The following is a 24,968-nucleotide window of genomic DNA, read 5'->3' on the forward strand; positions in this document are numbered from 1 at the left end:
ATACTGATTGAAATGTTAGCAAACAGCTGGCACCCCCCCCCACCCTCTATGCAAAGGAGGCAAAAATATTTATTTTTTGCATTTACAGCTTTGCTTGACGATAGTGGGACTCCACCATAATTGACATTTTTTTCCCCCTTTGCTCCAGATGTTTTAGCTGTCAACATGACGTTCTCCTCCGGTTCTTGGCATTTATCAAAAAGATTCAACTTTACCAACTGCTCATCATTCAGAGAGTAAGATTTTATTTGAAATTTAAGTATTCTCTCATTGGTTTTAATTTATTTATATGTTTTACGCCTCCATTTCCGAAAGAATTCTTTTGCGGAGTAGAACTTTCTAAAGTGCCTTTTGGAGCATGGCCTGATGGGAGATAGAAGGGGGAGATCGGAGGGCCCCTGAGCTAATAAGCCGGCTCGTTCAAGCCCTAATAAGTAAGGTGCAGCAGCTAAGGAGCAAACAACTGTGCTTAAGTGTTGCTACCGACAGGGAAATGCGTTTTCCCCAGACGGACAGGCACTCTGAAGAAAATACAGCAGAAGGGGTGCTATGTTCCCCCCTGAGCCGAATGGCTTTGGGAATTTGAGTCAGGGGAGAGGGTGTGAGCATGAGACCAGGGAAATCATCAAGGAGAAGATCAAGATGAACTCTCTTTCATCGAAAGAACATGTTTGGGGCACCTGGGTGGCTCAGTCCATTGAGCATCTAACTTCGGTCGGGTCATGATCTGTCCCTTCCCCCCTCGCTCGCTCTCTCTCAAAAATAAATAAAACATTTAAAATTAAAAAGAACATGTTAGCTCTGTTCCCCCACTTTTTTGTGCCACCTTTTGCCCTGTTGGGCTTTGTACCTCCCCTGATTTAGGGCCACGCCTCACTCCTTGCTTCTCAAGCAGAGACAAGACAGGGAGGAAATGTGTTTCTCAGATGCATGATTTTCCAGTCGAAAGGTGGGATGGAGGTTCCCATGGAAACAACGGGAAGCCGTGTTATTAGTGATTCTATAGCTCGTTCAGTGGTTTGATTGACCAACTATGTGGGTATTGAATGTTTCTTTTGGCCTGGGAACCACTGTTGCCGTGGGGAAAATGAACTCAGACTCAAAACTGGGTTGGAGGGCCACTCTACAGCTATCCAAACAGGGGCCTCTGGACCTCATCTTTACCCGGGGTACTCTGAAAGAGGGGCTGAGTTCAGTTGTTTCTAACAAATAAACTGAATGAATATAGCGGGGGCGGGGGGGCGTAAACTTGATACAGAAAGCCTCAGAAGTCTGTGAAAATAGGAAAAGAGGGGGAGAGTTAACAAAAAAAAAAAATGTATAGTTCAAAGAGAGTTGAAACGTAAAGCGGGTCCCCCATCCCCAGTGTAGAGGCCAGGCGGAAGGAAGTGACTTGCCCTGGGGCCCACAGTTAGGTAATTAAGAACCAGACCTCAGACCCACAGCTCCCCAGAGGGTGAGTGTGCCCTTTCCTTGAGTACCTGGTCCTTTAGTACAACACTTAGTACATTACACTTAGTATACTCGTGCCTAAGGGGCCGCGATGGGAATGCAAATCACAAGCCTGCTTCTAGCTCACTTAGGTGCCTGGATAAACACTCCCATGAGTCTGCAGTTTCTATAGGTCAGAAGCTCCGAATGCTTTGACATTTCTTGAAGAATCTGTGAAATATGAATGGTGTCTCTTCTCCCTACACTGGCCCTCTCACTGTCCCAGGCCAAGTCTTCCCCTGGCCTCCCATGGCTGTGTTTCCAGACCAACCTCAGAGTCTGTTTTTATTGTTCCTTCAACTCTGATTTTCCTACAACATGCTTTTCAAGTCCTCTACTGTTATCCTCACATGATAGGTTATTTGATGAGTAGACACAGTTCTTCCTTCATTTGGTTAAAAAGCAAACACTGGCACCCCATTCCCTCCGCTTGCCAGGTGACACTTTCGGTCTCGCACCTTCCAGGCAGTGGGGGTGTTAGTTACAGCTCTAGTGAGTGAGGGCAGGGCGGGGAAGGTGAGTCTCCGGAGGGGAAACTTACCTGAGGGCAGACAAATAGCAGAACTGGATTCAGAAACAGAGCCAGTGGGTTCCTGTTATCCACCAGCACAGCAGGTGACCCTGGCTTCGGGTTCCCATGGCAACACCCCCAAAGGTGTCATGACAGTCCATCAGCCCTGAGGGCTGCCCAGAGCAGGGCACAAAGTCGGTGCTCTATCCTCAAAGGACTGTCCTCCCTCCCCTGGGTTCATCCTACTCTGTCCAGGGATTTTTTTTTTTCTTCTTTCTTGTTTTAAATGCTTGCACCCTGCATCACGGAGGGAAATTCTAGGGCATGAACATTTTCCTAAAGATTTGGAATTAAGTTGGTTTTCCGTGTTGCCAGATGCCCAGCGTGTATTGGAACTGACTGTGCTTGGTGTAAAAGTGAGAGAAAGTGTATCCACCCCTTCACAGCTTGTGACCCATCTGATTACAAGACAAACCAGGTAAAGTGCCATTTTTGGTATTACAAGGTTGAACCAGAAATAAGTGTTGGTGACCGCCCAGTCCCAGTCTGTCTTTTGTGTTTGTTTCAAACTCTAAATTTCCCAACTGCTTGGATGTTGAAGGGATATTCTTCATTTCAGGAACACTGTCAAGTTGCTGTTGAGAAACGGGCACCATCCAAGACTGCGGGAGGAGGAAGATTCACCGAGAATAGGAGTAGTAGAGCCAACCCGGGCTTGCAGGTCAGACCCTAGTTTTGTGCTGATCATGGGGAAAAAAAATCCCCTTTAGATGACAATAACAACTCCTCACTGCTCTGGGTTCCTTTTAAAAATTCCCTGTTTGACTTTCTACAAAAATTCCCTTTTCTACTTTTGATTTTTAACCAAGTTTCCCTTAATTGGCTCAATACATCAAAGGCTGCACACTCACATAAAAGAAATTAAAATTCTATAATTATGAAAAATGATATTGTTCCAGGAGGAGTGAAATTTTAAAGGTGACTTTGTGGCTCACTCAGGAGGAGGTAGAAGGAAGCATGTAACACATAGCACTGAGGGGACTTCGATTCGAACCACGTATTACAGTTGTATTCCTGGGGGTTATGTGGGGTGAGGGGAGTCTATGCAAAGTATACAAACTAACCTCATTCAGATTGCTCATCTTTACGTTATAGAGATGATCTAACCCAGAGTTAATAGTGCCAAAACAAAGAGTTGTTGCCATATGTGTGTGTATACATATATATGTATATATCAACCATATACATATATCCATACATCCATATGTACATACATATATACACACACCCACATCTCCCCCCATTTCCCCGTGAATTTTTTTCATGGAAAGATATTTTCCATGAAATTTCCTTGGAAATTCCTCTTATTTTCATCATAGTAAATCACCAAGTTCCACCAACAGACATGTTTGGGAAAAAAAAGACATGACCATGTAAACGTTTCTGGGCAGACAATAGTGGCCATGCTTAGAATGACTGGCTTCAGTGAGTTGACAGAAGTTAATTGAGCATGTGCTATGTGGTGACAAACAAGAAAGGGTAAGTTCTCGATCTTATTAATCGGGAGGTCTAGCAGGAGCAGACAAATTAAAAACAACATTTCTTTTTCTAAAAAAGGCTTGGTTTTCTATTTCATGACTAATCTATGGCTTCGATGTATCCATTTGCTGTTATTTAAGGTCAAGTGCCAATATAGATAAGTAGCACATTTTTCATCACTACCGAAAAGTTGATGGTAACTTTAGGTGAATAACTAACAGGGAGAGGGAACGTGAATCATGATGGATTATGAAGTTAATTAAAGGCATTAGAAAGGCTCGGTGTGCCAATATCTCCAGATTTGAAAAGTCTTTGAGGTTTTATTAAGGGGTGGGCTTCTCTTCTCTTACCATTGGCTTCTAAAACAAAGGCGTAGTGACAGGTATTTGGATCAAGGAGGCGGTGGCTTTTTTAAAAAATTAAATTTATCCTTTGTTGTCATTTTAGTTGGGTTTTTTTTTTCAAGTTTAGTAAAGCACACCTAACACAGTTTACATCTTTGCCACTTTTAAGCGTACAGCTCAGTAGTGTTAAATACCTTCACACAGTTGTGCGACCATCACCACCAACCATCCCCAGAACATATTTCATCTGGCAAAACTGAAACCTCATGCCCATTAAAAAATAACTTCCCGTTTTCTCTTCCCCCACCCCCAGCCCCTGGCAACCACCATTCTACTTCCTCTCTCTATGAATTTGATTACACTAGGGACTTCATGTAAGTAGAATCATACAGGATTTTTCTTTTGGTCATTGGCTTATTTCATTTAACGTGATGTCCTCCAGGTTCATCCATATCAGCATGGGTCAGAATTTCCTTATTTTTAAGGCTGAAAAATATTCCACTGTGTGTCTATAGTACATTTTGTTTTTCCATTCATCTGTGGATGGACACTTGGGTTGCCTCTATCTTTTGGCTATTGTAAATAATGCTGCAATAAACATAGGTGTACAAATATCTCTTGAAGGCTGTTTTCAATTCTTCTGGGTATATATCCAAAAGGGGAATTGCTGAATCATAAGGTAATTCTATTTTTAATTTTGGAGGGGAATGCCATGCAGTTTTTCATAGTAGTCTGCCGTTTTAGATTCCCACCAACCGTGTGCAAGCATTCCAATTTCTCCAAATCCTCTCAGCTCTTGTTATTTTTGTGTTACTGTTGTTGTTGTTGTTTTAATGGTAGCCATTGTAAGTGGATATAAGGTGGTATTTCATTGTGGTTTTGATTTGTATTCCCTAAAGATTAGTGATGTTGAGCATCTTACAATGCGCTTGTTGGCCATCTGTGTATCTTCTTTGGAGAAACGTCTATTCAGGTCCTTTGCCCATTTTTAAATCAGGTGGTTTGTTTTTTGTTGTTGTTATGGAGTTATAGGAGTTCTTTATAGATTCTGGATATCAACATCTTGTCAGACACATGACTTGCAAATATTTTCTCCCATTCCATAGGTTGCCTTTTCACTCTGTTGATAGTATCCTTTGATGCATAGAAGTTCTTAATTTTGATGAAGTCCAGTTTATCTCTCTCTTTTTTTAATCTGTGCTTTCGGTGTCCCATCCAAGAAACCATTGCCAAATCCGTTGCCATGAAGCTTTTCTCCCATATTTTCTTCTAAGAGTTTTATAGGTTTTTGGTGGGGTTTTTTTTTTTTTTTTGATGTTTATTTTGAGAAAGAAAGGGCAGGGGAGGTGCAGAGGCAGAGGGAGAGAGAATCTCAAGCAGACTCCATGCCCAGTGCAGAGTCCAACGTGGGGTTTGATCCCACCAACCACGAGATCACAGGCTGAGCCAAAACCCAGAGTTGGACAATCAACCGACTGAGCCACCCAGGAGCCCCAAGAGTTATATAGTTTTAATCCTTACATTTAGGTGTTTGATCCATTTTGAGTTAATTTTCATATATGGCATAAGGTAAAGGTCCAACTTCATTCTTTCCCATGTGGATATCCAGTTCTCCCAACACCATTTGTTGAAAAGACCGTCCTTTTCCTATTTAATGGTCTTGGCTCCCTTATCAAAAACCATTTGGCCAGATATGCAAGAGTTTCCTTCTGGGCTATCTGTTCTGTTCCACTAGTCTTTAGGTCTGTCTTTGTGCCTGTGTCACACTGTTTTGATTACTGTAGCTTTGTAATAAGTTTTGAAACCGGAAAGTGTGAGTCTTCCAACTTTTCTTTTTTAAGACTTTTTGGGAAAAAATTAAACTTTTTATTTTGAGGGAATTGTAGATTCACATGTACTTGTATGAAAACAAGAGAGACCCTCGATATCTTTTGCCCACTTTCCCCCAATAGTAACATCTTGCAAAACCCATAACACAATATCACAACTAGGATATTGACAGTGACAACAGTCAAGGGACAGAACAGCTCTATCACCACACTCCCTTCCCTCCTCCCTCCCACTCCCCCTTTCTGATCCCTGGCATCTACTAATCTGTTCTCCGTTTCTATAATTTTATCATTTCAAGGAGTCTATTTAAATGGAATCATCCAAAATGAGTCCTTTTGGGATTGGCCTTTTTAACGCAACATAATTCTCTGGAAATTCATCCAAGTTCTTTTATGGGTCAATAGTGTGTTCCTTTTTATTGCTGAGTGGTGATCCAGGCAATGACTTTTAAAATTTCTTTTATGTTATAAAAAAGTCACTGCATCCTGGTTTCCTGCATTGTGTCTCCCCATTCCTTTTGACCTTTGACACCATGTGGTTAAAGGAACTGGCTGAAAATAACCAAAAGCCCAGGCAATGTCTTTAGTGCTGCTGTGTGAATGACCCTTCTTTCTTTGGAGAAAGGTATTTTGTTGATCCTGGAATGTTTTTTTTTAACATGTGGCTTCGAACAGAATCTTCTCGATTTGGGTTAATAGGGAATGGAGTAGTATTGATCGCAGGAGGGCTTTCTCATGCTCTGGCATACACCAGTGCCGTTCCTTGTCACATGGATATGTAAATCTGCGTTTCCAGTTCGGGTCTTGTGTTGGCCTCAAATGAAGTGGTGAACACTTTTCCTAGCAGAGAAGCCACTGAGAACTTTCTCTCAATGCATCTTCCCACGTCACCTATGTATCGAGTGCTTCCTGTTTGCCAGGCACTGGAGACAGGAGATGTGAATGGTGCAGACACGACCTTAGGCTTCATGATGCTGAGCTGGGATTGGCTCTTGCTACACATGTGTATTGAGCACCCAGTAGACACCATTATATTGAGCTTCACAGGTACAAAGAGGAGGACACAGATGAATCAAACACATGTGTCTCTGTCAATCTCAAGAATCTTATACATAAGTACACAAGTAAGAATATAAGATAAAAAAAAGTACTAACATAGGAGAAGTACCAGAAAGTACACAAAACCCGGAGAGGCTCTCTGTGCCTGCAGACTTGTCTTAGTCATTCCTGTTTATTTAAGCCCAATGCCTGGCAGCTAAAAACACTTAATCAGTGTGGTTGGTTAGGGCTTTGATTGATGGATGGATTGATAGACAGAGATGGCATTTCAGCCAACCGTTGAGGGACGAGACACATGAAAACAGAGGAGTGGGTGTTCTAAGCAGAGGGGCCAGCATAGGCAAAAGTATAGTGGGTTGCCAGAAAATTCCAGGGCGTCTGTTATAGGAGACCCCACGTAATTGAATTGCCTGGAACAGAAGGATGCAGGAACCTGTGGGACACAAGGCCTAAAAGACCCCGTGGCCTGAATCTCTGGGGTCTTCCACACCAGGCATAGGAGTTTTGGTTTTGTTCTTCAGCAGCAGTAGGATGCTACTTGAGACATTTGTCTTTTAATGTATGCATTTGCTCGTCCAAGGACACAGCATTTAGGACATGGGGTTCCTGGTGCGATCACGGTTTGGGCCTGCTGCCCTCACGGTGTCACGACCGTATCCTCAGTCTCTTCACCTGACCTTCCCGTATGTGCTGTCATTTATTGGGAGGGGCTGCATTAAGGAAAGGTACCACCAAAAGAGGGAAATGAACTCAAAACCCTGGGTTTGCCCTTTGGATGAGAAGTATTTTCAGCTCTGAAGGCTGGTCTGTCTCAGACGGTTGGCCCTGTCGCCCGGCACTCACCTCTTTTCCTTCCTTTTCTTAAACAGTCTTCTATCTGGTGCCTCCACCTGCTGTGAGAAGAGGTGGCTGCCCTCTCTTTCCTGTTCTCGGAGAAAGGATGTGAAGATCGATGATACGGTGTGGCTGTAATATGTGTTATTCCTTGCAGTGTGCTTGTCTCTCTAGGGTGGAAATACGCCCTACGAAGCCATGTCTCCTGCCCTTGGGGGATTTACGTTCACGTGGTTCTTACTTTTTCTTCCTTGCACCACCTCGTCTTATCCTCCTCCACCTCTGAATGTGCGTTTTAATTTCTCACAGGTAATCCACACTGACCCTTGCAGAGACCTTACCTCTAAAAGTGAAATTAAGTTTAACACAGACCTTGTGGAGTAGCTTCTATGGGTGTAGCACGTGCAAGGCGCTGTGGGATTCACCAGCAATTGTTCATGTACCCGTGCGTTTAAAATGTGGTTGTTGAGGGGCACCTGGGTGGTTCAGCTGGTTGAGCGTCTGACTTCGGCTCAGGTCACGATCTCACAGCTTGGGAGTTCGAGCCCCACATGGGGCTCTGTGCTGACAGCTCAGAGCCTGGAGCCTGCTTCGGATTCTGTGTCTCCCTCTCTCTCTGCCCCTCCTCTGCTCGAGCTCTGTCTCTCTCTCTCTGTCTGTCTCTTGCTTTCACTCAAAAATAAATAAAACATAAAAAACCTTTTTTTAATAAAATGTGTTTATTGATCACCTACTATGTGCTAGACAGGTGGTCACAATGTGTGTCCTCAAGGAGCTTACGCTGTAGAACTTCTAATATTTTGGAGGAAGGAAAATTCATTTTCATGAAGCAGTTGAGTGTGTATGTACGTCAGAAGATGTAAGAAGGAGTTCCAGAACGTACTAAATTAAATAGTGGTGACCTGTATTTGTTGAGCCGATGCTATATCCTGAGCTCAGAATATCTGTTTCTGTAAGCCTCACAATGGACCTATTTTTTCCCATTTTATAGATGAAGAAATGTTGGCTTATAGAGGGTAAGTAGATAGTAAATAATAGGCAAGAGATTTGAACCCAGGCAGTCTGACTCCAGAGCCCCCGGCTTTAACCACTACTCTCCATTGTATGACCTCAATTGAATATAAACAAGTATTAAATGATGTCATATTGATGGAAAAGGTCAATCTGGAAGGGAGAAAACTAACACTGGCTTCTCTTGGCATCGGTGGTGCCGACATGGGTGGGGCGACAGGCTACGAAGGCAGTGTGTTAGTATCGAAGCCTCCAGAGGGGAGGGGAGGTCAGGGTGTGGTCAGAATGGAGGATTCAGGCCCAGGCCAGGCTGGTATCCTCTCCAGGACGGGGAGAGGAGAAGAGGCTCAAGATGGGAAACTGAGGCCGGTAGGAGAGTGGAGCAGCAAGAACCACGTGCTGACTGGAAACTCAGCAGAGGGGTGGATTTGGAGTGGCTGAGCCTAATTCGCAGTCAGGGGTCTCTGTGGAGGGGAGGAGTTACCTCCAAGAGTTACCTGTCTTGGAGTCCCGGTCACCCAGCCCAGTTCTGCGTTGCCACATTCAAAAAGTTCAGTGGCCAAGAGTGACGCCTTTGTGGAGTGGCCTTGGCGGCCCCACCTCAGGGTCCCCAGGTCAGAGAAATGAGCCTTGATCTCTCAGCACAGGACCTTCACAAGGGCCATCTCAGTTGCCGTTCTGACCCTTGGTCCTTCCTGGGACCAACTGGAGGTTACGTCCCAAGTTTCCTGGGGCCTCTACTGGGGACCCCATGAAGGAGCGTTCACCTGGGGGCCGAGCAAAGCAGACGGAGGACCATGTTGTTCTATCTAGTGCTCTAATTTTTCTTTGGTGGCGTTGGATTTTCTTTCCATGTCTCACCTCCTTTTATACTTTGCCCATCGCCGCTGCCGGTCACTGCTCTTTTCAATTTATACATTTCATGAATACATTACTTCCATCCTTCTCAGTCATTAATAAAGATGTTAAATAATGCCGAACCAAATATTCACCCCTGTAGGGCCCTACAGGACACTTTCCTTTAATTAGTTGTGCTACCTTTCATCTCTCTAATGTCCTTTGGTTTCAGATTTCCAGCTGGTTTTGAATCCATGTGACTTTTTATGCGGTCCTGTTTGAACTAATTTCACCAGTGAAACTCTGAGAGACGTTTTACTGAGTGTCGATTCAGGTCCAGGCCTACAGAGAGCTTTGCTATATTCAGATTTTTTTTTTTTAAACAGATTAATAGAGTACAATTTGGTCTTAATAAACTGAGCCTTCCTAATGCACCTCTTTCCCATATTCTTTTCAATCATAGCAGTATTTTCTCCATTAATGTCATGGTAATTTGAGTTGTGTTGACGTCAGACTTCACAAAAAAAGTACTCTTACTGTCAGAAGCAATCCTCGTAGACCTTTTCAGAAATAACTATTTCTTAGTGGTTGTGCTGTTTCCAATATCTTAGAACGACTTTGTTTTAAAAAAATAAAAATAGCCGGGTATTCTGTAATCACCGAATTAACCAGTTTCTAATGTGCTCTCATATACAAAATAGGGAGTGATCTAAACTCATGAGCAACCAGGTTCGTAGGACCTTATTAAATAATTTACAATTGGGCAGCCATTTAGAAATAACTCTTAGGTCTTTAAAATGTAGCTGACAGGAAGTAGACTATTCTGAGGTTAATTGCTGGACAACACAGGTTGTGAAGGTTGCTGTCAGAGGCATTTTGATTTGACATATGGAAATTCTTGGACCTAAGATGAGGGCAGGATCTCACTGTAAGGCTTTAAGGAAGTGTCTTTTCGGATCAAACTAGATTATGTTTTTAAATTAACCCCTACTATGTGTCAGCTCCTGGGCCCGCTGCTTCACGCCAGGCTGTGAAATTAACTCTTGATTAAAATATAAAATAGATCTACAATAAGTGTGTGCAACATTTGTCGGGAGATCATTCTTTGCCTTCTGTCTGTAGAGGATTTTCAAAAACCTTTAGTAGTAAAAATAGAAAATGTTATATTTCTAAGAATTGTTGCAGCCATACAGGACAGCCATATAGCTACCCTCTCGTTTTCTTTTTTTCCTTGTACACCTGCACAGTTGATTTGATGAGGTCCTCTTGGTGGCTCTTTAACTCACTTATTAACATTAAGAGAGGTTCTCCAAGCAAACAAAGGACAACTAATCGGACCCTCTTTGCAAATAGACTGGAAGCATCGGCTTTCAAGAGACAGACCGGGCTGGATTTCATCGTAGACAGCCAATGGAAACTTCTCTAAACAATAAGGTTTAAAAATAAAATCCTTTCGAAGTAGCAGGGCTGTCTCTGCTCAGGGAGAAATAAGAAGTTAATAAGGCAACGTGGTGGGTCTTCTGATGGTGTTTCCAGAACCATTTAAGGAGCAAAATATAACCCCCCGAAAATATTTTTTACATTAGTTATAAGGCTCTTTTTATCCTCTCCTGAGAGTAGAGAAGTAGCATTTACTTGGGGGTGTTCGAACATCTTGCTTGAGGAGATATCACAGTATAAACACAGGAATCCAGAAGGGCTGTCCGGAAAGAAACGTGGGGCTCTCGGCCGACTTGGATGTGTATGTGAGTCTTCGTTGGGATTCACATGAAACGAAACGAAACACAGTCCCATCTTGCCTCCTTAAGAAGGGCAGTGGACTTGTACTGTGCAAGGGTTGGCACATTTTTTTCTACAAAGAGCCAGACAGTGAATGGTTTAGGCGTTGGGAGCCCCGCGGTCCCTGCCACAACTATTCTGTCCCTGTAGTGTGAACGCAGCCGCAGGCAGTACGTAAATGAACAGGTGTGGCTGTGATCCAGAAAAACTTTCTTTGTGGACACTAATATCAGAATGCATGTATTCTCACATGTCGTGGAACATTATTACTTCTTTGACATTTTTTTCACGGGCCATCCAAAGGCAGGCGATGGACTGGATTTGGCTTGCTACAAACACCTAGCACTGTTCTAGGGACCCTGTACGTGTTCAATAAATACTTGTTCACTTAGCTGTCACCATGTCAGAGCGAAGAGTAAGCCTTCTGCTATATAGCACACACTTGACATTTGCAAGGGATTTACCTTGAAGTCTTTGCTAATCCCCCCATTCCAAGTACCACTCGTGCAGATAATTTCCCCCATAAAAGGCAGTCAAGTATAACAGAATAATTAAAGTGACCCTTTCAGACCCTTCATGATTCTATAAATATGGGACTAAAGTCCTCTACTAAGTGATTAAAATAAATTCTGCCACCGAAATCAATTCTCTGTCACCTTACATCATGGCTGTGATGACATTAACGATGAATTTACCTCAACCTGCAGAACCAATCCATAGTGATAATGAGTGATGGTGACCGCTCTACCATATAGCACGTGTGTTTGCCGAGGAAGAGAATAAAACATCCCTCACAGCAGAAGGGGCAGCCCAAACAGCCCGGCAAGTCCATCATGATGAGCATTACACATATGAAGGAGCAGAGAATATGAGGCTGCTTCAAGAAGCAGGTGGTAGACAGGTGTTGGGCACAACTGATGCTCTCCCAGTGCCATAAGTGGCTTCCTCCCAGATTTTAGCCTCTACGTGGCTACAGTTGGCATCTGTGGCTTAGCCAGATTTCACGTGATTATGCGTCTCTGGACTTGGGGGTTGTTTCCAAATGTCAAGAGTGTGAGTATGAAATGCACTGGTGCTGAAGAACTGTATTTTATATTGGCCGGAGAGAATTTTTCTGTCCTGTTTTAGTCACCATATTATAGAAGAATACAGATGTGCTGGGGAGCGGTCTGTACAAAGAATAACAGAATGATCAAATGAGAGATGGTGACATCTGGAGAAGAAAAGTGAAAGAAATCACGATTGTCTTGTCTTTGAAAGGAAAGTGATGCCTACCAGCAAATAAAGCCCCCACCCCGTCTGTTTAAGGAGAATTTAATCAGGCTTTGCAAGTAAAGAAGTAAGGTGCAAAAGTCTAGTGATATGGGGCCTCAGGGAGCAGGTTATCACATGGGAAATTTTCGTGATAAAGAAAGGCCTGATAAAGGTTATAATGGGTGCCGTGGAGAGGAAACTGTTGACCACAGTGGTTTGGCATCCAAGTACTTGGTATTAGGTGACTGAACAAGTTGATTTCTGGAGGTTTTCCCCTGCAGTATACCCCTTGATTCAAATAGCCTAACTGGGGGGAAAAAAAAAACTGAAAAAAAATAGACACTGCTTTCTTGGGAATTAAATTTATCCAGAATAACATTTCTTCCAGCTTAATGATAACTCTTGTTGGCCTGTCATCAGTGGATTCCTTGTCTTTTTCTTCATTTTGTTATATTGTGAGCCTCCAGAGGCCGTGAGCATTTTTGAGACACCAGTGAGATCTCACTCTTCAGACAGAATGTCAGACTCTTCAACTGTATTTTCAACTGTCTTGTGAGACAAAGACTAATTGGTTTGACCTCATGCTGTCGCATGTTGAGAGACATGAATCTTCAGCACTCTTCCTTGAATTCATTGATTTCATTAAACACTGTCTGCTTGTGTTTGCAAAATGTCGTAATTTCCCAGTGATTTCTTCGAACTGCAGCGCGTAAACAGATTTTTTGGAACAATGCCACTTCTTAGCTTTGATCTTGTGTGTTAATCTTTATTTCCAACAGGTCTTCTACATTAAGTCCATTGAGCCACGGAAAATATCGACTTTAGGGAAAAGTAACGTGATCGTCACGGGAGCAAACTTTAGCCAGGCATCCAACATTACAATGATCCTGAAAGGAACCAGTACTTGTGATAAGGATGTGTGAGTTGAAATCATAGTAATTTATCCTTGGTAATATAGTAAAAAGCTTTCACTTATGCCAAAAGAGTATCATTGTGATTATAATCTTTTCAAAGTATCTCCACGTGCCAAGGTGGGCAGTTCATCTACATATTTGTTATCACATAATTTTAATAAGTAGAATAATTTAAACACCGCTTTGGAAGCTAACTGTGAGAAAATCTGTCCCCTCTAAGCCCCCAAAGCCTCAGAATCCACTAATTTCAGGATGTTGCCTCTTTGAGGTCTTGATTCATTTCCATTACCAGAATCAAGTATTTTGAGTAACAGACATCATCTTGAAGCTGATGCACTTAGAAAAATAGTTGCATACTTAGGAATCTGATGGAAAACTATGACAGCTCTTCCGATGTATTACCCAAAGCTGAAAAAAGAAACGTTCTGGCATGTTCTATTATTCCTTGTAGCCTTCTCTTTACTGGATTGGTCTCAGGCTCAACTAATAACTAACTGGAACATATATTAGTAGTTAAAAAAAAAAAAAAAAAAGACCAAACACCCCAACACAGATATCTGGTCAGTGTACCATTTGACCATCATTATTTCTATGACTTCTTTCCCCCCTAACTTGTCCTTTCAACGAAACCTGGAGAGAGAAAAAAATTTTTCCACGTCTCACTGACACCCTTGTGCAAATCGTACCCCCAAAAGAGATGCAATAATAATAACACAACAGATAATTTGAGTTTTCTGCTTGCTAGCTTTTGTAAGTTTGGGTTGATTTGAAGTTAGAAGACATTACAGTTTATATGAAGTAGAATACTGGGATCATTCTCATCATGGGGATGCATCAAAGACAATCTGCTGAAGCATGGTGTTTTGGGTTTTAACTACTAAAACAGATTTGCACAGCATTTTAATCTGCCACACTTATTTACTGAATTTTCTGTTTTAATTCATTTGCTGCATATAACTGCCATCCTCTTCCCCTCCTAACAGTAAATTTAGGATGTCTGTCATCTTGATGGAGAAAGCTGTTCATTGGTAGCTCCACTGTGTTTTGCCATTTACCAGAATTATCAAGCACACATTAGCGGCTGTATCTATGCGGCATAGGTGTTTTGGTACCATTGATCCTGGCTAAATACCTTCCTGCGCAAATCTTTCATGTTGTGTTGAAATCTGTGAAGTTAGACACCTGTGTGTTCACTGAAAGGCAATCACCTTCACTGGCAAATAAGCCGGTTTTCAGAGCGTTTCCCTATTTTTGACTCTTTATGCTCTCATTTCAATTCCAAATGTGTCCTGAGATACTGCAGTTATTCAATTAAACGACTCAGAGACCTTTCTGCATGTAGCATTTCAGTAACCACATCAGAGTGGTGAACCCAAGTTCACAAGCAGTAAACATAATACCCAGTTAATCCTATATCTGAGTTCATGCCGTAATCCCACACTCCTTTAATATGGTATTTTTCAAATGCCTAATTATTCGGAAGGGAAAAATACGAGGATAATAGTGGAATGACCCCCATTTCCACCTCTCTCCTTCCAAAATTTATAAACAAGTTTGAATTTTAATGATTAGCCATTTTACGATGAATTTCCTAGAGCTTTGCTCTGAATGTAAAGCTTAGGATGTAAATCTGCCGTAGTGTAAATGCACACTGACTCGGATGCTTCTTGAATTCGCCTTATGTTAGGATCTATTATTACTACTTAAAGGATATGTGCATTAATGTTAATAATCATGTGCATATCCTATAAGTAGTAACAGTAGATTCGCACGTAGCATAATCATGCTGAGAATTATTCAGCACAACCCAGTCTTAGTGATCTTTTGCTTTAGAGGGTCATTGTAGACATGATGTACTGAGGAAGTGCAGGTTACAGAGGGAATGTTGTAGAAGGCTCTGCTTTGACTCCCGAGGGGCATCAAGGGCATGCCCTGTGGATGTCAGGAGCACCCAGGATATTCCCAACTAATTTCTCGTCTAGACCTCCTTGGGAGGCAGCTCGGCTCTGGTGCTGACTGACCCTGAGATCCCTGCGCTCTTGGCATGGACTTTGGTCATGGGCACTCTGTTCTTAGAATGGCAGAATCCCCATCTCTGCCTGGGGCGGAGTTCTCCCCTTCTACCGTCTAACTGGGACTTCTTTTTTCTTACGCTTTTCATTGTGGAAATTTCCAAGCATACCCAAGAGACAAGAGCTCGGTGAACCTCTCCGTACCCATCCTCCAGCTTCCAAACTTGCCAACATCTTGCCAGTCTGGTTTCATTTTTGGAGAGGAGGGGAGCATGGGTAGCTGGAGGTTTTAAAAGCACCTCCCAGACACCATATCCCTTGACACATACCTACTTCAGTATATGTCTCTCACAGATAAGGACCGTGCCATTCTCAAACCCAACAACGTTAACAGGAAACCCTACACAGTCCATGTTCCACTGATAGGACTTCTTAAGGGAACTGGTTACCTCTCCTTTCCCCACTTCTAAGGGACATTTGCAAATAAAAACATACAAATGAAAAAAGAAAGAGGAACCCTGCCCCAGATGATCCCCACCGTGGTAAGTGGCCCCTGATGAACCCGCACTTACGTGCGGCTGTTCTGATAGTTTGTGAACTGTTGCGGTTCAAGTAAAATTCGTACGCCGTCATGTTCGGCACACAACTGTGCTCCGTGTCTGTGTCACTTAAGAGTTGTTTTTCTGCCCTTTTCCAGAATACAGGTCAGCCACGTGCTAAATGACACCCATATGAAATTCTCTCTACCGTCAAGCCGAAAAGAAATGAAGGATGTGTGTATCCAGTTCGATGGCGGGAACTGTACATCTGTGGGACCCTTGTCATATATTGCTCTGCCTCACTGCTCCCTCATATATCCTGCCACCACCTGGATCAGGTGCTTTCTAGACTCCTGTCTTTCTGTCATTGTGTTTAAAGGGGCCATGTGCATAGAGATCATGGGTTTTCCACAAATAAATACAGAAATAATAGTCCTAGCTAAATTCCTCCCCCGGAATTCCCCTTAGGATTTATTCCTAGAAACCAAACATATTCCTGACCAGCAGATTGCTTCCTACTGTCACCGTGAATACTGGGAGCACGTCCTGCTTTACTCTGAGCTGTGGCTGCCAGGAAACTCACGGCTAAAACGTTTGCTCGCACTCTGGTTTCTCTTCAGGTTGTATGATCTTTTGCCTTTCACAATGGTCTTTGAATTGTGGTATCCGTTCTTAGCCTACCTTTCTGATACAAAGGTACCACGCCTCGCTCCTGCCCATGACACTGAGCTTCTCTCTTCCATCTTTCATTTCATAATGGTTTGGGTACGCTGTTTTGAATAATTTGAGGAGATATCGGGAGCTATCGAAATGAAAAGCAGTACCTACATTTCGAAGATACTCCCTAAGAGAGATTGACATTCTAAAATAAACTCTTCCAGATGACTCCTATATATTAAAAAAGTAAAATAAAAACAGTCCTCTGCCTAGTTGAGTTTTAAATTCACGTTCAGATTTGGAATATGACCCTGACGACAGTTTTCATAATAAGATATTTCACCAACACAGCATGAAACTAGTTTTCAAAGTACTGTCGAGATGAAACTATAGATAAACTTTTTTTTTTTTTTTTAAAGAAAGAAAAAGCGCAGGAGAAAAACACTTCTCGTATAGTATTGTTACTTAAGATTAAGTCAGAAGTGGATGTCAGGGTTGGTTTCTTCTGAGGCCTGTTCTCTTGGCTTGTGGAGACATGGTCACCTCCTTGTACCTTCACGTGGTTTTCCCTCTGTGACTGTCGGTGTCCTAATCTCTTTTTATAAGGTCACCAGTCAGATTATTGGATTAGGGCCCACCCCCGTGATCTCATTTCATCTTAATTACCTCTTGAAAGAACCTATCTCCACATGCAGCCCCATTCCAAGGGACTAGGGGGTCAGGACGTCAACACCTGTGCCTCTGACACTGGCACGAGAAAAATGGAAATTCCCCAACCAAGCCTCTAGCATTGCACTCCCTGCTCTGGGTCTAAATCCTTCCTATCAGTAAAAGCGAGCCTTGAGGTGACAGTCCCCACGTGCCTTGTGTGGTGTATCTAGTAGTTCATTTAATCCTCACCGAAGGAATAGCCCCTTTAGCAGATGGGGAAACCGAGCATAGAGCATTCAAACAACTTGCCTGGCCTCCCAGGCCGTCTGGGTCCAGGCTGCGGTGCTCTGAACCACCAGTGTTCTGCTTTGCTATAAAATCAGGCTTCCTTATTATTTTTTAATTGAGGTATAGTCGACATATAACATTAGCTTCAGATGCAAACATAGTGATTGTGTGAGGCTTCTTAATGTCCAGTCACCTGTGATATTCTGTGCCTGCGTCTCTGAGGTCTGCCTGGCCAAGAATGTGGCTCGGCAGTCTGGCCATTGGCAGAGCACGTTTTCTAGTAACGACGACAGGCTGGCATGAGGCCAGCTCGACCCTTCCGCCCCCCCCACTCTTGTGACTGGAGGTTCAGGGCTTAATGTCTTCCTTCTGCCCTACACAAATTGGCCTGCCCAGGCTCACCTCCCGGTCTTGTCATCCTGGGCCCGGCTGGCGAACAGAGCTGACCTTCCCAGGCTCCTGTCCCCTGGAATGACCTACATGAATGGGGGTGTGAGGGCAGCCGGAGCTGGGGACAGCTGTTTATTTCACATCTAATGACCACTTTGCTTATATGTGATTATGTGCTGAGAATATGTGAAATCATTTGGCTTGGTTTTGGAGAGAGGGAACGTAGCTGTTATTTATATGGTCTACCAAATGGGAATTTATCGTTTTAATGTCATTTATAATTTTACCTTGTCCAAAATGTTCCCTATCTCCCTAAATAAAGTATAATTGGTAGGTTGGGAGTTTGATTTTGAAAATTGTTAGATTGAAGGATCTTAATATAGATTAAACAGCAATCAAACAAAATTCTGTTTAGTGAAACCTTTTCAAGGTACAGCCGATGATCTGATTAGATGTGGCAACATGATATAATAAGACTCAAAATTCTGTTAAAGAATTTGGGCATTTTCCTAGAATTAAAACCAGATCTGACCTGAATTTTTATATTTATGTATCTTGAAAACTACGCATTTGTGGTCAGTGTCATTAAAAGATGTCTATAATCGTCCTGCATTTGAAATTAAAATGTATTACTTGGCTCTAAATATAACCGGGTTTAATGTGTGAATAAAATGATAGATTTGCTCATAAATGCAAAATTCCTGTATGTTTACTATGAAACTCCTATTGTTGCTTTTTTCTTTGCAGTGGTGGTCAAAATATAACCATCCTGGGCAGAAATTTTGACGTAATTGACAACTTAATCATTTCACATGAGTTAAAAGGAAACATAAATGTGAGTCTTCAGCTACCTTGTAATAATAGTAATTTTCAAGGATGATTTTGTTTTCATCACACTAACATCTACTGGGAAATATCTTTTATTTCTGTGCCTTTGTGATATTACAAGCTTTTTCCTGTTGGATGGTATACACCATCTGGGCCATAATGGAAATAATAAGACCCTCTCCTTGTGGTTGAGTATTTCCAATTGTGGCACAGAGGAGAGAGGAATGAGCCTGGGGCGACAAGGCCTTCCATTTCCTCCACGTGGGCTTTGCAGGGAGGCACTTTAACGCGACCACGTTTAGGACTATGTGTGACCATGCCTTGTGAGGGGTGAAGGCGAGATATCTAGAAGAATAGGACTTTTGTGCAGACATGGTGGCGGGGTTCCCATCGTACTGAGAAAGCTGTGGTTCAGAGGCCAAGTGACCTGCGTGAGCCCCCAGAAATCTTGTCATGTACTCCTGCTCCTGCCATGGTCTGGTTTGGTCCCGTTCCTTCCGACCTCGCCTCCTCTGACTTTGCATTTCCCCACACAGAGGGGGTCTGGTCTCTGGCCCTTGTCCAGCTCTCACACCGCCACAAGTCACACATGGGCCTCGTCACACAAAATGATGGATTTCTCAGATCTAGGTTGGGGCCTCTGAGTGTACTTCTAATTTACTTCTCAGATGCTCTCCCCACTCTCTCTCCCCCTTTCTCTCCTTCCTTAATGAGACATGTGAAGGTAGCAGCCTCTCCTGCCTGACCACTTCCTGCCACAGCTGGAAGATCTGCCCACGGCCACAGACCTGGCTATGTTTGCGACCAGTATGGGTTCAGGCCTAGGTGCAGATGGCCTTCCCGAGTCTTCCTTACGTCCCTGTCATACACGCATCCACGTCCTGACATAGCCAGAGCCAGTTCCGGGCCTTGCCTCGTATCTGATTCCAGGCCATGTCTCCGTGATGTGGACACACGCTATTTTTTGTTTCATAATATTGCCAGAGGTGTGAACAACAGATCTAGGGCTGGAATTTGGAGAGGGGTTCAAGGGGAAGGGGGTTTTGTTTGTCCAGATCTTTGCATCAGATCCTCCCACCTATGGCCTCGTCTTACCCTCTCTTTTCAACTGCAATATTAGAAAGTAAATAAAAAACAGGAAAACTCATCATCTAGCAAATTTTTTTTCACAAGTTTTATTGCCCCCTTTTGTTAAGATTTTATTTTTATTTTTACTTTTTAAATTTTTTTTAATGTTTTTTATTTATTTTTGAGACAGAGAGAGACAGAGCATGAGCAGGGGACGGTCAGAGAGAGAGGGAGACACAGAATCCGAAGCAGGCTCCAGGCTCTGAGCTGTCAGCACAGAGCCTGACATGGGGCTTGAACTCACGAACTGTGAGATCATGACCTGAGCTGAAGTCGGACGCTTAATCCACTGAGCCACCCAGGCTCCCCTAAGATTTTATTTTTAAGTCCTCTCTATACCTAACGTGGGGTCGAACTCACAACCCTGAGATCAGGAGTTGCATGATTCATGGACTGAGCCAGCCAAGCGGCCCTTATTGCTCTTCCTTATTTTTTTTTTTTTTATAAATGTTTACTTATTTATTTTGAGAGAGAGAGAGAATGTGAACTGGGGGAGGGGGCAGAGAGAGAGGGAGGGAGAGAATCCCAAGCAGGCTCTGCACTGTCAGCACAGAGCCCGACGCGGGGCTCGAACCCATGACCCAAGTGATCACGACCTGAGCTGAAATAAAGAGTTGGACGCTCAACTGACTGAACCACCCAGGCACCCCATATTAATGTTCTTCTTTAAAACCTTTACCAATCTCTTTTCCAGCAACTTTCTCTGCCCGTCTCTCTGCACACCTAAAAATGACCATATTTATGTTTTGTATAAATAAACCTGTAAAGCAGGCCACACTTTCTGCGTTGTTTCCAGTCTTCATGCTCTGCATTTTCATGGGGGGGTCACGTTGTCCCTTTTTCTTTTGTCTTCCCCTACTTCTCATTAGATCTGCAAAGCCTTTGCCTCCTTGCGGACAGTGATTTCTGCTAAGTGTCACTGAAGGCTCCTCCACAAGGAGCGATGCAGTCGGTAGTATACATGGCCTCACTGGAGGACGGTCCCCTCCCTGCCCACATTTCACAACACGCCTTGAGGGCTCGCAGCGCGCACAGACCCTTTGGTGCAAAGTCTTCCTCTTTCTCTAGCCTCCTTCTTCCTGTGCACCCTTTTTCCATTGCATAACCTCCTGGCTGCTTTCATTATCACTAGTAATGTCCACAGTGATAGGAGCTAGCATTCGTTGAGTACCTACTGTGTGCCAGGCACTATTCTAAGCATGTTTGCACATGTAATCTCCTTTAATTTAACCCCCATTTCGTTTAACAGGCCCTCATCTCATTTAATTTGATTTTGGGTTAATTCAGCCCTGTGAGTGGGGGAGGTGGTATCACTGTCCCCATTTCGTAGATGAGACATTGGAAGCACAAAGCCATTCAGTTGGCTGGGTCGCCTCTCTCCTAAATCCTAGGGCTAGGACTCAGTGACAAAGTTGTTAAACTGCTCTTTTCTCCTCCGTCAGGTCTCCGAATATTGTATGGCGACTTCCTGCAGGTTTTCAGCCCCCAGCTTCAAGGGTTCGAAAGCGCGGGCCAACGTCACCGTGAAGCTGAGAGTCCAGGAGACCTACTTGGACTGTGGGAGCTTGCAGTATCTTGAGGACCCCAGGTTCACAGGGTGTCGGGTCGAACCCGAGGGGGACACAGAATTGGAAGTGAAAATTCAAGTATGTTTCTCACTTATCTCGGGTGGGATGTGCCCCCTGCCCTTCGCGACTGGCAAGGTGTGCTCGTGTCTGTGGGTTCCCTCGTGCACCCTGATTTCTCCATCTCCTCTTTGCTCTTCACAGAAAGAAAATGATGACTTCAACATCTCCAAGACAGACATTGAAATCACCCTCTTCCATGGGGAAAATAAGCAATTAAATTGCAGTTTCGAAAATATTACTAGAAATCAAGATCTCACCATCATCCTTTGCAAAATTAAAGGCATCACGAACGCAAACAGCATTGACACCTCTTCCAAGAAAGTCCGTGTGAGTCATCTGCCAGCCCTACCTATTGGTTTTACCTCAGTTGGGGCAGTTCCTTGGCTAAACAGAAGCCAGAGTGGAATCTGCCGTGGATCTTTAGATCTTCACTTTAAATAGCAGATAAACAAAGCTTGTATTGCGAGCACAAGCATAATTCCTACAAAATAGCTGGCAGAATCCATCCATGTGCCTATTGGAATGTCAAAGCATTGAACACACCATTGTCTATAATACTAATGAGTCTTGATAGCTTTTGTTCTAGCCATGCATTTGGACTGTAGCATCTGCAGGCGGAATCTCTAGACCACTGACGAATGAGCTGTCATTCTTTCCCCAAAAGTGGCAGTGACATGTCTTAGCAGATTCCCAGCATACTCAAAGCAGCATTAGATTCTGATGGAGACCAGATAATCTATGTGTTGTTGTGGCCACTTCCTCCACCACAAAGGCACACTTGCAATTCATCTCTCCCCGACATGTTTGAGGGTCCCATCACGGTTATATTTATGTCCCACAATAAAGATGTGAGACCCTTGGGAGAGGAAACATATTAGAAGTCTGTCTTTATGGTGTTCATGCCATATGAGGCTCTTCACAGTCTATACCAAAAAAAAAAAAAAAATGCTTTATGACCTGTAGTCGTAAATATTGAATAAAGGTCAAGGAAAAAGAACATCAGACTGGAAGCCAAAAAAAAAAAGATGTGTTCATGTTCCAGCTGCACCAGCTAATAGCTGTGTGGCCTTGGGTAGGTCACTTGGCTTTGCTGAGCCTCCCTTTGTCCATCTGTATGGTAAAGAGGGTAGTAATTATTATAAATCAAGAGCACCAACTGAGATTACAAGTGCTCCCACATGTCACATTGGTTGAGAAGAACGGTGGTAGTATTCTCTGCTCATGAGATGGTTCCAGAGTGCCTATACTGAGATGGGGACACAGCAGAGAAGAAAACAGACCCCAAAATTCTGTCTTTGTGGACATTACCCGAAGAGTCATGTAGTGAAGGAAATAATTTAAAAATGTGTTAGGTGGTGGTGATCACCATTGGGAAAAATGAAGCAGCGGGCAGTGATGCAAGTTTTACAATGGTGGGCAGAGAAGGTCTCTCTGGAAAGATAACATTTGAGTAAGGACCTCAAGGAGGAGAGAGAATGAGCCATGGGTTCTCTGGGGTGTGGAGGGTTCTAGATAGATGGAACTGCAAGCTGCAAAGGTCTTGAGTCTGGAGTCTGCCTGGTGCATTTGAGGCACTACAAGGAGGCCAGTGTGGCTAGAGCAGACTGAGCAAGGGGAATATTCCAGAAGGCTGGAGAGTTAATGGAGGGAGCAGGAAGAGGTAAAAGATGATTAGGACCTTGTGGGCCATAGCAAGGGCTTGGTCTTGAGCTCTGGGAAGCCACTGGAGAGTTTTGAGCAGGACTGCCGTGAGCCTACTTAAATGATAAAGTGCATTTAGTCTTCGTGACAAACTTACGAAGAGACAACCCCACATCTCATTTTAAAAATGAGGAAAGTAAGGATCGGATGGTTAAGTTAAACCCCTATGGCAAAGAGGACTAAATTCTAAAATCTCCAGGTGTAGTCCAGTGTACCTCAACTGACATATCTGGAAACTGAGGCACAGTGAATGTTCTCAATGTGCTCAAGATCGCATAGCTAATCTGCCCGAGGTGGGACTTGAATTCATATATCCTACCTAGCTCGTCACCTCTTTTTGCATCTTGGGGAAAATGATTTGGAGGAAAAAGGGTGTATATAAATATGGCACCCAACTCAACTGAGTCTAATGACACTCTGTCTCATCAGGTCAAACTGGGAAACTTAGAGCTCTATGTTGAGCAGGAAACAGTTCCCACCACTTGGTATTTCCTGATTGTGCTTCCCGTCTTGCTCGTGATTGTCATTTTTGGTAAGTGTCCTGTTTGATTTTGTCAGAGAAATTACTCCCTGAGGCGTCTCATCAGGCGGCAGACTCTCAGCTTTCAGGGGCTGTTTGCTTCAATTAAGTATTAATGGATGAAAACCCAAATCACAACTTTGGGAAAAGAATAGTAGGTACATGTTGAGGGCTTTCTAGACATTTTTTTAGTATGCCTTATTAATACAAAGCTGGATTACGAAGATGGTATCTTGGTGCTCGAGAAATATAGTCCACTTCACTTCCCCAATATTGTGAACTGTGATGATGAAGGGCCCATTTACGTTACTCCTTCAGAATTGCTCTGGCATTCTGGACTTTCAAGATCTAGTCATCTTCTCCTGCCTCTCACCTCACCAAACACCAGCCCCTGCTCCCACCGCAGCTCTGCGTTTCCTGGCGGAACTGTGTGTTAGGAGTGTGGTCTGTACTGGGGCACCTGGGCAGCTCAGTCAGTTCTAAGTGTCCAACTCTTGATTTCGGCTCAGGTTATGATCTCACAGTTCTTGAGTTCGAGCCCCACGTCAGGCTCCACACTGATAGTATGGAGCCTGCTTGGTATTCTTTCTCCCTCTCTCTCTCTGCCCCTCCCCGACTTGCTCTCTATATCTCTCTCAAAATAATAAAAATAAACTTAAATTTAGAAGTGTGATCCGCACCATCTATTCAAGTGTCCCAAGGCTCATCCAAGCACAGAGATCCATGGTGCTTGCTCACCAGCTGAATCTGGTTGCTCACTGGCTGCCAATCTGTTTTGTTTGTTTAAAATTAGGTGAGTCACCTACGTTGTGCACCTGAAACCAGTGTCCTTGTATGCCAGCTATACTTCAACTTAAAAACAATAATTAAATGATTCACATTTTTTAAACAATCTTTTGAAAATTGGAAAGACCCGGATCATTGGGTCTCCACTTGTCCATAGCTCCAGTTACTGGAGCTGAGTAGTAGCTACACCTTGAGAGAGGGCATGTGGTCACTGGGGTTTTGCCACAGTCTCGCCACCTGGGCCACGTGACTCATCTGTGTACCTGGTCCCTGTAGTCGTGTAGTGTGTGGCCTGGTTCTGAGCTGCTTTTCGTCTAAGATCTGTGTCCTCTTGTCCTTCTTAGAAACAGAACTCTCCTCCACCAACTAAGCGCGGCGCACTCCTTGATTTAACACACGCATTGCCTTTCTGACACCTTCTGTTAATAGTTGCCAATG

General features: G+C 43.5%; 1 protein-coding gene across 5 annotated transcripts in view; it reads left to right on the forward strand.

Moving 5' to 3' along the window:
• Positions 1-24,968, forward strand: part of PLXNC1 (plexin C1) — a 149,919-nt gene that overhangs the window by 71,479 nt on the left and 53,472 nt on the right. For 3 of the 5 annotated variants that reach the window (XM_049627463.1, XM_049627465.1, XM_049627466.1), the window contains 8 exons: positions 149-236; positions 2,378-2,480; positions 2,622-2,723; positions 13,268-13,407; positions 16,112-16,291; positions 18,687-18,774; positions 21,338-21,850; positions 23,654-23,756. In XM_049627463.1, coding sequence (XP_049483420.1) covers positions 149-236; positions 2,378-2,480; positions 2,622-2,723; positions 13,268-13,407; positions 16,112-16,291; positions 18,687-18,774; positions 21,338-21,850; positions 23,654-23,756 — 1,317 coding nt within the window. The remainder of the gene's footprint in view (positions 1-148; positions 237-2,377; positions 2,481-2,621; positions 2,724-13,267; positions 13,408-16,111; positions 16,292-18,686; positions 18,775-21,337; positions 21,851-23,653; positions 23,757-24,968) is intronic. The other 2 variants (XM_049627464.1, XM_049627467.1) reach the window with 1 other exon arrangement.

This window comes from Panthera uncia, chromosome B4 (assembly GCF_023721935.1).
Source record: "Panthera uncia isolate 11264 chromosome B4, Puncia_PCG_1.0, whole genome shotgun sequence".
In the NCBI taxonomy this organism is placed as follows: Eukaryota; Metazoa; Chordata; class Mammalia; order Carnivora; family Felidae; genus Panthera; species Panthera uncia.